The 12,678-nt window shown below is 42.8% G+C and overlaps 1 protein-coding gene across 3 annotated transcripts in view; it reads left to right on the top strand.

The window, feature by feature from the left end:
• The window catches only part of KIAA0895 (KIAA0895 ortholog), a 106,348-nt gene that overhangs the window by 69,847 nt on the left and 23,823 nt on the right, over window positions 1-12,678 (top strand). For all 3 annotated transcript variants that reach the window (XM_033930204.1, XM_033930205.1, XM_033930206.1), the window contains one exon: window positions 7,293-7,425. In XM_033930204.1, coding sequence (XP_033786095.1) covers window positions 7,293-7,425 — 133 coding nt within the window. The remainder of the gene's footprint in view (window positions 1-7,292; window positions 7,426-12,678) is intronic.

Here is a 12,678-nt window from a genome sequence, read left to right as displayed (position 1 = left end):
TCAGGTGCCTCCAGATCGCCATCCAAGAGAGTGTCCTTCCAATCAGTCGCATCTTCCCCTTCTTCTCCAAGAAGCTCGAGCTCTGCTTCTCCTACGAGCTGTGGAGGAAGTTCCTCTTTCCCAAAGGAACTTGGGATTCTACTACCGTTATTTTCTAGTTCCCAAAAAGATGGGGGATTAGCGACCGATCCTGGATCTCAGATCTCTCAACAAATATCTAGTCAAAGAGAAATTTTGAATGCTCACACTGCCAACTTTATATTCCTTAATGGACCAAGGGGATTGGATGTGTTCCCTCGATCTCAAAGAGGCATATACTCATATCCCTATTCATCCAGCATTTCGCAAGTACCTCAGATTCCAAGTAGGAAGCCTTCATCTGCAGTACCGAGTTCTCCCCTTCGGATTGGCTTCTTCTCCCAGGGTTTTCACAAAATGTCTCGTGGTCGTGGCTGCAGCTCTTCGCAACCAGGGTCTCCAAGTATTTCCATACCTAGACGACTGGCTCATCAAGGCTCCCTCTTTTTCAGGGGTTATTGCAGCGACCCAACAGACTATTCTTTTTCTACAAAGTTTGGGATTTCACATCAACTTTCCCAAATCTCAGTTGACTCCTTCTCAGTCTCTCCAATTCATAGGAGCAATTCTGGACACTATCAATCTGAGAGCATACCTTCCACAACCACGTCAGGCCGCCCTGCTTCAGATTTCTCAACAACTCTTCCAACTTTCAACTGTTCCAGCACGAAAGATGATGGTTCTGCTCGGTCACATGGCTTCTACAGTTCATGTGATTCCTTTTGCCAGACTTCACCTTCGTATTCCTCAATGGACACTGGCATCCCAATGGCAGCAATCAGTGGATCCACCAACTCGACTGATTTCCATAACTCCTTCATTGCGGAAGTCTCTCCGTTGGTGGATGCTCTCTTTAAATCTTTCCAGAGGCTTGCTGTTCCACCCTCTTCCTCATCAGAAAGTCCTCACAACCGACTCTTCAATGTACGCATGGGGAGCTCATGTGGACGGTCTTCGCACTCAGGGTCTCTGGACTCAAGCAGACCGTCGGTGTCATATCAATCTATTGGAACTCAGAGCTATATTCTATGCTCTCAAAGCTTTTCAACATCTCCTTCACGACATGGTGATTCTTGTACGTACCGACAACCAGGTAGCCATGTATTATGTCAACAAACAGGGAGGGACGGGCTCTCACTCCCTCTGTCAAGAAGCTCTGAAATTGTGGCATTGGGCAATTCTTCACAACATCTTCCTCAGAGCTATTTATATTCAGGGTCAACACAATTATTTGGCGGACAAATTGAGTCGTCTTCTACAGCCTCTCCTACTCTTCGCCAAATCTTTGCCCGTTGGGGAACTCCACAGATAGATCTGTTTGCGTCACCTCTCAACTTCAAACTGCCTCAGTTTTGCTCCCGCATCTGTGCCCCTCAACGTCTCGAAGCGGATGCGTTTCTACTGGACTGGAGGAATCAGTTCCTTTATGCTTTTCCTCCGTTTCCTCTGATTCTCAAGACTCTAGTCAAACTGAAGTCAGAACATGCCACCATGATTCTGATAGCTCCTCGGTGGCCCAGATAACCTTGGTTCTCCCTTCTACTTCAACTCAGCACCAGGGAGCCTCTTCTCCTACCAGTATTTCCCTCTCTACTCACGCAGAGTCAAGGATCCTTGCTTCATCCCAATCTGCAGTCTCTACATTTAACAGCTTGGTACCTTTCTGCATAACAGACTTTTCTCAATTCTCTCCGTCTGTTCAAGATATCTTACTTGCTTCCAGAAAACCATCAACTAGACAATGTTATGGCCAGAAGTGGACTAGATTCTCTGCTTGGTGTTCTACATGTCACTTGCCATCCAGATCTTCCTCCTTGACATCCGTTCTGGACTACTTACTCCATTTATCACAATCTGGACTTCAAACTACATCTATTCGAGTCCATCTTAGTGCTATAGCTGCTTTTCATCAGCCTTTGGATGGAAAACCCCTTTCTGCACATCCTATCGTTTCTCGCTTTATGAAAGGACTTCTCAATCTCCATCCACCGCTTAAACCACCTCCAGTGGTCTGGGATCTCAATGTTGTTTTAGCTCAACTTATGAAACCTCATTTTGAACCGCTTGACAAAGCCCACCTCAAGTATCTCACTTGGAAAGCTGTGTTTTTGATTGCTCTCACTTCTGCTCGAAGAGTCAGTGAGCTACAAGCTTTAGTTGCAGATCCACCCTTCACAGTTTTTCACCATGACAAAGTGGTCCTCCGTACTCATCCTAAATTCTTACCTAAAGTTGTTTCAGAATTTCACATCAATCAGTCTATTGTTCTACCTGTGTTTTTTCCAAAGCCTCATTCTCATCCTGGAGAAGCCGCTCTTCATACCTTGGACTGTAAACGTGCTTTGGCTTTCTACCTCCAACGCACTCAACTTCACAGAACATCTCCTCAACTTTTCATCTCATTTGATCCAAACAAGTTGGGACGTCCTATATCAAAACGCACAATCTCCAACTGGATGGCTGCTTGTATTTCTTTCTGCTACACTCAGGCTGGTCTTCCTCTGCAAGGTCGAGTGACGGGCCACAAAGTTAGAGCTATGGCGGCATCTGTAGCTTTCCTTCGATCAACTCCCATTGAGGAAATCTGCAAAGCTGCCACTTGGTCCTCGGTTCATACTTTCACCTCTCATTATTGTCTGGATTCCTTATCCAGGAGGGATGGCCACTTTGGCCAATCTGTTTTGCAAAATCTTTTTTCGTAAATTGCCAACTTCCCTCCATCCCTTTTTACTTAGCTTGGAGGTCACCCATGTGTGGGAATATGCTGCCTGCTTGTCCTGGGAAAAAGCACAGTTACTTACCGTAACAGTTGTTATCCAGGGACAGCAGGCAGATATTCCCATAACCCTCCCACCTCCCCTGGTTGGCTTCTTGGCTAGGTATCTGAACTGAGGATCCTCTCAGGAGATGCGCCCTCTAGTTCGGGCGGGAAGGCACGCGCGCATGCGCGGTACAGTGCTCGAAAGATCGAGATCTTCAAGCAAGTTTGCTTTCGAGGCTGTCCGCTGCGGGGCTCCGTCGGTGACGTCACCCATGTGTGGGAATATCTGCCTGCTGTCCCTGGATAACAACTGTTACGGTAAGTAACTGTGCTTTATTACCACCTTTCCTCTTTAAACACAATTAAGGCAGGGAGGGAGATCAAAGAACAAACTGAGGGTAGGTACTCTGTGTGTGGGTAGGGGGGAGAGCTCTTGGAACAGATTAGGGGTGCCACAGAGGGCAGGGAGAGCATTTGTGGAGGTGTGAGGGGCAGAGCTAGCTTGAGAATATGCTTTGAATATAAGAGAAGGCAGAGCCCAAGGTTTTGGAATGTGCCATGAGATGGGATAGAGTTAGGTTGGTGCTCTGTCATTATGTTGGGGTCAGAACTAGATTTGCATTGTGCCGTGAGGGCAGGGAAGAAACATAATCTGGAAATATGTGCTTGAGAGGAGAATAAATGAATGAGAGGTGGGGGAATATGTGCTTGAAGGGAGGAGGGATACAGAGCTGAAGCAAATGCAGTGGTAGATGGAACTGGTGCATCAGGGAGAAGTGTGAGGGTTTGAAAAGGAGCTAGCTGGTTTTATGCATTGGGTACTGAGTGCCTCCCAATATTAATCAAAATCCTTCATTGTGTCCAGGAAGAGGTAATTTGTATTGTGTTTATCACCCCCAATAATTTTGAAATGTTAGCAACTGTGTGGGAGGAGGAAAAAAGAAGGAAAGTTGGAGGTATGTACACTGCAGGGGAAACCTTGTGGCAGATAGAATTAGGAGTCTTGCTGGGGAGTTAGAGAATTGGAGAGATTGGAACCTGAGAAAAGAAAAATTTGGGGAGGTTTGTAGGTATTTATATACTGTAATCTTAAATGTATTTTTTTTTTTTTTTACATTACATTACATTAGGGATTTCTATTCTGCTTTACCTTGCGGTTCAAGGCGGATTACAACTGGATTGTCAGGACATTAGAAATATTTAGGGAGTAGTTTGTACATTTGTTTGAGTTGCTAAGGATTACATCTGAATTGTCATGGTATTAGAAGTACATATGGAGTAGTTGCAGGTGATGCTTGGGACATTTATGATTGAGTTAGTTCGATTTTATGTGTTTTTTGAATAGAAGAGTTTTTATTTCTTTTTTGAAGGTTTTGTAGCCTGTGGTTGAGGTCAATAGGTTGTAGAGTTGGAGGTTGAGTGTTGCAGCTCGAGTGGCTAGGAGGTTGTCGTACAGTTTTTTTTCTTTTGACATTTTTGGTTGGAGGCTGTGTGAATGGTGCGTGGGTTCTCCTTTGTCTGGTTGAGGTGGATTGAATTAGTCAATTGTTCCAATAGGCTGGGCTGTCTCCGTTTATTGCTTTAAATAGTACAACAGTTATAATCTATTTTGGGGCACCTTAGTGAAATGAAGTGGAATATTAAATCTGAGCAAGCAAATAAATCATAGGGGTAAAAACAGTTCTCACTAGCTTCTCTTAAAAAATTGTTTTAAATCAATATGCATCTGGCTATGTCAAATTAGTTTAAGTTCACTTGTTTGTTAAGTAAACACCATGGTCATGGTTTTCAAAACCTCTTCCAGCTATGAAGAAGAGTTGAGACCCATGTGGAGACATGGACTTCTCTGTGATTCTGGGTTATTACTTTTTCCTTTCTGTTCTGCTTATTTCTAGAATAAGCAGTATAAATATGTTCTACTCCTTTTGGATCTTGCGAGGTACTTGTGAACTGGATTGGCCACTGTTGGAAACAGGATACTGGGCTTGATGATTCTTCAGATCTGTCCTAGTATGGCAACGCTTATATATAGTTGGTGTCAGGAGCAGCTCAAGGCAATCTGTTGCTTGAGGCGAGGGATGAGCTGGTACCCTCCCTCGCCCTGAGCATCCAAAATGGGGGTGGGACAAGGGCTGCCCCAACTATTAAGCTTTCCACTTTCACCCTTCTCCCCCCCAATTGGCATTTTCCCATTCCACACAACCCCTCCTCCCACATCTACCTTTAATTTGTTGTAAAGATTGCTGGACGGCGGGAGCTATTCACAGAGCTACCCTGCTGCTGGTCCTGGCGTCTTCTCTCCACTGCAGCCCGCCCTCTCTGACAACTTCCTGTTTCTGCTGGGGTGGGCTGCAGTGGAGAGAAGACACAGGGTAGCTCTGTGAATCCCAATGTTTACAACGAATTGAAAGTAGATGTAGGGGGAGGGAGGTGGAGTGGGAAAAATGCTAATTGGGGGGAAGGAGGGTGAAAATATTAGATTCTGGGAAAGGAAGTGGCAGAGAGAGTTGACCAGCAGGTAGGTTGGCCAGCAGCAAGATGCCATTCCCTCAACAGTGCCGCCTTGTTATAAGAGTTGTCCATTGAAGAGAAGGGTACAGATAAGATAGACTTACCCAATGAACAGAGTGCCCTGAGGGGATTGTGGGGAGAGAGAAGATACTGATTTGCTGCAGAGTGAATACACTTGTAGGTCATTAAAGTGAGTTTGAAGTTTTGATGGGCCTTTAGTGTTACCCAATATGACAATTCTTATAAAGGGTGAACAAAGTTCTATTCTGGGGTTTCAACATTAGAGCTGGCAGTTCAGTTTCAGAAGTAAACTCCTTTTGCTTTGTGATTCCCTTTAAAGCAGGTTAGACTAAACCTCCAGTATATTGATAGAAACAATGAAAGCAAGCTCTGCTATCCTGTGGCTACCATCTAGCCACCATTTTGGACAGAGCTCCATCTGAGTTAGTTTTACATTGGCATCAAAAGGATTTTAATCTTGGAGTACTATCTATTTTATTTCAAAATTTTTCTATAGCACCGGTCCAAAACAATTTTCTATCATTAGATACAGAATGTTATTCATAGCAAAATCGCACACATTACATACACATTGCTAATCAGCATAAAGCTTCACAGCCCTTCCCAATACAGAAAAAAGGTCTATCTCCTCATTTCATCCTCTTATTATACCTCATCATCAAGGGAGAAAATGTAGATCACTTGAGACACTCATTTGGGGGGGGGAATTAAAAAGAACAAAGAAAAATATTAAATGGCAGTTTCTTTTTTTGTATTTTGTAAAGCATTAGACAACTCATCTAGTATTGGCATTGACGATCTATCCAACCGGCTTGGCAACATCAGAGTGTACCAGAAAACTCTGGGATATCTTATACTGAATATTTGGGCTAAGAAGTATGTTCATTGAGAGTATCCAGCCTGTATGCTGACCAAAGAGCATGAGTCCTGGGAAATGGCAAAATAGATGCCAGGGGCAAAAGCTGCCTGTTACCTCAGATGGCATCGACTAAGCTACTGAACACTTTGTGAAGATATGATGCCTGCAATGCTCACTATTGTACTTTGTGCCAAGTCTGCAAGCTTAAAAAGTCTTTTGTTTTTAAACATAAAAAAGTTTGCAGCTGGTTCAGTAGCCTGGGAACAGTGCAACTAATTGAGAAATGTGGTTTAATATGTACTTGGTTTCTCACAGGCCTGAAGCCAGCAGACTCTCAATTGTGTGTTGTCATGAATATATTAATCTTGGTCTAAGAAGGAAGAAGGAGGAGAGAATAGATTTTGTATTTTTTTGTGTGAGAAAATGTCTGGCTTAGCCCAGCTAAATAGCTGCATCAGTAGAAGCCATGTAGCTGGGCCTAGCTGGCACATCCTTTCCAAGCAAAAGTACCCAGTATCTATTTCTATGAGGAAAGTAAAAACCATGGGAATGGATAGTTCCCAGGGACTGTGATTGTTAATAGGTCTGAGAAATCAAAGAAGAATAGCTTCAGGAGTTACAGAAAGAAAAATAGAAAAAAATAAACTTACCCAATATAATAATAATAATAACTTTATTTTTTCTATACTGCCATAATCTTACGACTTCTAGGCGGTTCACAGTGAAGAGAGCTGTACAATCAGCGAATTGCAATGTACAAATAGGGAAGATGTCGTCATTGAGCAGTCAGTGATTATAGAGTACAGAATAGTAAGAATTATAGTATTAATATGTTATAGTGAAGGGGGCTGGATAGCCAGAGAATTTCAGGATACAGATGGTGAGGAAGTCACTGAGGGTTCAGTGAATACAGAATGCGAATACGCAGTATCAACATGATGAGTATTAGCTTTAAGAAGGAGGGAGTTGTCTGACTAGGAAATAAATCTATTGAACAGAGTGGTCTTAATTTCTTTCCAAAATATATGTGTGGTAAAGATTTTTCTATCTAAATTACTCTAGATTATAGTTAATCTCACGGAGGACCTGCTTTCTCGAGCCTCGATGACTATAGTAAATGGCCGTCCGACTCTAACTATCAACATCTCCACAGCACGTGAACAGTGGTTGGAAGGGATGCTGAGACATGAGATAGGTACTGTACTGATTAAACAAAATGTGCAGCTAGAAACACATACCTATGGATGAATAAGCAAAAGCAAACCATTTTTTGAGAACTGATAAGTGCCAGGCATTATGCAATATTCGCAGTCATGATGTCCCATGCTGAAGTCTGTTCATACATTGCTACCATTTACTTTGGTTCCATGGACAAGACCCAGAGGTCCAGTAAATGGTAGCAATTTGCTACCATTTACTTTGAAGGTAATTGTTTCTCCCTTATTATCTCTACAGACAAGTCCTGACAAGTGGGTTATATGACTTCCTACCAACAGATGAGGAGACTGAGAACTACTAAGTGACATCATCCTATAAAGTCCTGTGCAGTCCCTGAGCCAATCAGTATTTCTCAGTCTCCCAGCAGATGGTAGGTGAGTATCTATGCAGCTCTATTCTGGTTAGGCCTTGCTTGGGTGTGCTGTTTTTGGCCCCATTGTTTAAAAACAAACAAACCAGAATGCATGTCTTTGGAGCTTAACTAGGCTTAGTCTCTGTACTCCAGAGGTGTACACACTGAAGTTTTGGGTCCTTTCCCCCTCCCCCCCCCCCCACCATTTGGAGTTGTGCTTTGGCCCTCTTCTATGATACAATAGAACTTTTAACTCTACATGGGCATATGAAGCAGCAAAACTGTGGAAAGCATTACCAACTAATATTAACCAGCAATCTAAATTTAAATGTTTAAAAAAAGACCTAAAGACATATCTATTCCATGAATTTGTTACTAATAATTCCTAAATATTGTAACACTTGTTTTTAATTTGTATCACCATAATTACTTGTGTAAACCGCTGTGAACTTCATGGAGGTATTGGCGGTATACAAATAAAAATTGTATTGATGTGGAAAGCCTATTTGAATTGTTGGGGTCTACCTACAGCAGCTGGGGTCATGTTGGTGATTGCACAGGAGGGGTTTACCATCACAGAGCACACTTTCCTTAAAGAAGGTTCCGTGGACAAGACCCAGAGGTCCAGTAAGAGATGACAGAGGACTGGAGGTTGGAGTCAATTCCTTACTGCCTCACACTATCTTCAATCTTGGTCTCAGGCGGAGGACAGTAGTCAAGAAGACCCAATGGTACACTACCCTTTTGAAGTCAGCGGCTTTGCTGGAGTGTATTACAGACTCGCTGCAGGAATTAAAGCTAGAACCCATGCAGACCTCAGCTGCACAGTGATCTGTCATGCACGGCTCTAAGACTCAGACCATATTTTTTTTCTTCACGTCCAGATATTATAATGCTGTTCACAGAGCATTGGGAGGCCCCGGAGGGCCCCTGGCAGGTTGCCAGGACTATGATAAAACAGTACCCGATGGCTCCTGTTTGTCCTGTATAAGGTGGATTCATTGGTAGCTCAAGTTACCAAATGTACTTCTCTGCCTAGTGAAGATAGAGTGATTTTAAAGGATGCACAAGATCACAAGGTAGATGTAGTCCTCAAAAAGCAATTTGATGCCTTGGCTTTGGGATTAAAGGCAACAGCAGCGGGTTTCATCATTGCATGCATCTGCCATACTAAATTACTTCGGATTCCTGCAGCGGATGATGATACTTACCCCCAGTTGTTAAGGTTGGGGGTGGATTAAGTAGCAAATATTCTATATGACATTCAGGGACATGAGCAAAGTTTCTGCTTATTCCATCTCTGCCCGTAGAATGCTTTAGATCAGGCAATGGACTGGTGATTCAGCTTTTAAAGCCACTTGAGCAGGCTTCACTTCAAAGGCCAAATGTTCTTTGTTAAGAGATTTGATGATCTTATGGCCAGTGTGACAGATCATCGCCCTAAGCTCATCCAGAAATCAGACCATGTGCCCCGAGGTTGAGCAGGTCATGATAATTGTCGTGGCTCTTGGTGGTTTTGTCTGTAATCAGGAGGGTCCTCTGCCCAGAGATTGGCTCAGGGCTTTTGACAAGAGGTTTAGAAGCTTCAGGAGACCTCAACCCTCCGGTTCTTGAGCCGTACCAGCCTTCAAGAAGTCCCAATGATGCTAGGTCATTAGTTATAACTCTGCAGATAATAGGACAGTTGTCAGATTATTAGGAGGTTTGGGCACAGATTTGTTCTGTCCATTGGGTACTGGACATCATTCGAGAGGGATACGAGCTTGAATTCTTTCGTCCTCTGGTGGACTTATTTGTGGACTTTCTGGATAGATGTCCAGAGAAAGCTGTCAAGATCCAAGCAACGGTGAACGGCTCTTAGATATTAAAGCCATAGAGCCTGTATCAAACAAATAATTGGGCGTGGGCAGTTACTCTATATACTTCATAGTGCCCAAGAAAGACTAGGATGACTGGGGACCAATCCTAGATCTGAAGTCAATCAAGTTCAGTGGAGCCTAATCTATTGTTTTTGGTTGAGCTAACCTCTTGCTTTCAGTTAAGCCTGCTATTTTCATTTGAGCCTTACTTCATAGTTCTAGTCTAATCTCATGGATTCTTCAGTTCCTATCCTCATAATTCTGTGGTGTTCAGCTTTCCCCTTTTCTGCTAGGCTGGCTTTGGCTTGGCTTGGCTTGGCTTGACTTGACTTGACCTTTTAGTCCTGGAGAGAGTTTTCACCTCATGGGCTCAGAATTACAATAGATTTTGGCCTCTCCAATGCACTCCTGAAGGAAAAGTCCACAGTCTACTTTTGAAATAGTCAAGGGGAAGACGCTACGTTTCATGAGATTGGTTGCATGGGATCTTGCTACTATTTGGGATACTTCCAGGTAATTGTGACTTTGATTGGCCACTGTTAAAAGTCTGACCCAGTATGGCTTTTCTTATGTTCTTTGTTTTCTTCATGGAAATGATCCTTTCTAACTTTAGTTGGCCCCACCTCAGTGAATCACATGTACATGGCCTCATGGATTCGTCAGCTGCTTGTCGCCTTTTATTAGATGGGTTTCTTTTTTTGCCTTTGGTTGGGGTTGACCCCTGGATATGAAACAGCCATATCCTTTTGGGAAAGCAGTTTAATTTCGTTCTTTTGGATTCATCAAGTTGTTCAATATCTCTGTCTCAGGCTGGCTTTTCTTGTCATCCTTGTTTCTTATCCATGTGATTGCGAATTTTGCTGATCTGCTGTAGAGATGGCTATCTCTTCTCCCTGAAATGGGTGCGTTGGCTTCTCTGAAGCAGTGCTTTTTCCACCTTTCATCTATAAGTTCTGTGTTGCCACATCATCCCTAAGGGACCTAGTTTTCTTAGTACCACCTTGGATTTTCTGCTTCCAGGACAGCTAAAGGAAATCATTACCCCTCAGAGGCTATTAATAGGTTATTATGTTCATTCTATCACTCCTTTTATGCCTTCAGAGTATGCTTGGTGTCATCCTTGGGTCCACATTTTGATATTGGCTAGCCTTCTGCTTTACTTTCTTTTCTGAATTATGTGGTGCAATCTCATGCTGATACATATATTTTTTTTCTGCTGTGCTTTGCCCTCGTGCTGTTGGTTGGCGCATATTTGGCATCTGTGGGATGGATTTCTCTTTAGTACTCTCCCCAGATTCCACCTTCTAGTGGTGCAAGTGTCTTTGCCTCAAGGAGGATTTTCAGTGAGTTTCTTCATGGGTATAATGTGGACATCTTTTTCTCTGTCTTTAATCTCATTTCTTCTCTTGATTGTGATTCCCTGTGCCTAGGGCCATGTCTATTCAGCTATTCCTCTGTACTCCTGCAATCTCTGGTGGTCAGATGGACTGAAGATATTGTCATTTGGTGTGTTTGGAATTCTAACCCATTGCAGGAGGAGATGAAAGCGCTTGCTGGTGGGCAACCAGTGGGCTGAGCATAGTACTGGTGAGACAGGGGTCACAGATGCCAAGGTTCTTTAAGATTAAACAGCAATAAACAATAATAGTTTTTTAGTACATCCTCAGTGGGCTCTTCTTTTGCCTTTCTTAGTTATGCAACAAATTGCATAAACCATAATTGTCATAGGATAAATTTTCAATTATAATTTTCAATTTTTAAACAGTAAATAATTCTTAGCATCAAACAGCACTTATCTCATTTAAATTTTCTTTCAGGGAGCGCCTGTTTCTTTCTTTTTTTAATCTCTATTAATTTTCCAAACTAATACAAAGTGCCAGGAAATATATTGACTTTAATAAACAACATAAGCACTTAAATTCAATCAATAACTATGTAGAAGAAAAATATCCCTCCCCTCCCATTCAACAAATTAATCAAAGAATAACCAAAAAGATATCCTCCCCCCCACACCCACCCTGTCCTAGACGTGTATAAAAAGAAACAAAAAATTTAAACAAAGACAACTATGTTGAAGTAACAAAGGATGTCAACAGACCCCATACCAATTTAAATAATTTGCTATGCCCCAACATATCAGCATTCATCTTTTCGTATTCGTAACCTAAACATAGGGAGCGTCTGTTTCAATAGTTTTTCTTCAGGTGATTTAGGTTTTGTGCCATGAGACCATTGAATAGTGAGTTGCAGTAGTCCATATGGGATAGTACAAAGGTGTAGAGGAGCTATGTGAAGTCTGGTTCTGAGAGACAGGTTCAAACTTTCTGCAGTTGGCATAGATAGTAGAATGAAGTGGAGACAATCTGCGATATGTGGCAGGTGAGTGATAGTTGACAGTCTAGTAATACTCCGAGGCTGCGGACTTGATCCTTTGCAGTTGGTGTAGTTGATTCCAAGGAGAGAGATGGGTGGGTATAGCCCAAATTTTCTTTCCTGATCCAGAAGAGCTCCATTTTGGAAGCATCAAGTTAGAACTTGTTATGAGTCATCCAACTTTTGATGTCAGTGAGACAGTTCTGTAAATTTGAGAGTTGGGCGACCCGGTTCCTGCCTAGCGGGAGAAACAGTTGGACATTGTCTGTATATGAGTGAATTTTGATGTTGTATTTGACAGCAGTGTTCATAAACTGGCCTCATGTATAGGTTGAAGAGTAGCGGGGATAGCAGTGTGACTGGCCTCATGTATAGGTTGAAGAGTAGCGGGGAAAGCAGTGTGCCTTGGGGAACCCCATATTTGATTGGCTTTGGCTGTGATTTGTCTGCTCCAAGCAGTACAATTTGAATTCTTTGGTGTAAAATGAGGCAAACCAGTGAAGTTCAGTATCCTTAATTCCTAGGTTTGCTAGTCTGGTCAGGAGGAGGTGGTGGTCGATAGTGTCATATGCCGCACTAAGATCGAGCAGGACCAGTAGTGCATCATGTCCCTTGTCCAGGAGAGACCAGCTGTCAACGATGATAT

The sequence above is a fragment of the Geotrypetes seraphini genome, chromosome 2 (assembly GCF_902459505.1).
Source record: "Geotrypetes seraphini chromosome 2, aGeoSer1.1, whole genome shotgun sequence".
Classification (NCBI taxonomy): domain Eukaryota; kingdom Metazoa; phylum Chordata; class Amphibia; order Gymnophiona; family Dermophiidae; genus Geotrypetes; species Geotrypetes seraphini.
The sequence above is the reverse complement of the archived record's forward strand: the minus strand, read 5'-3'. Positions and strand labels throughout refer to the sequence as shown.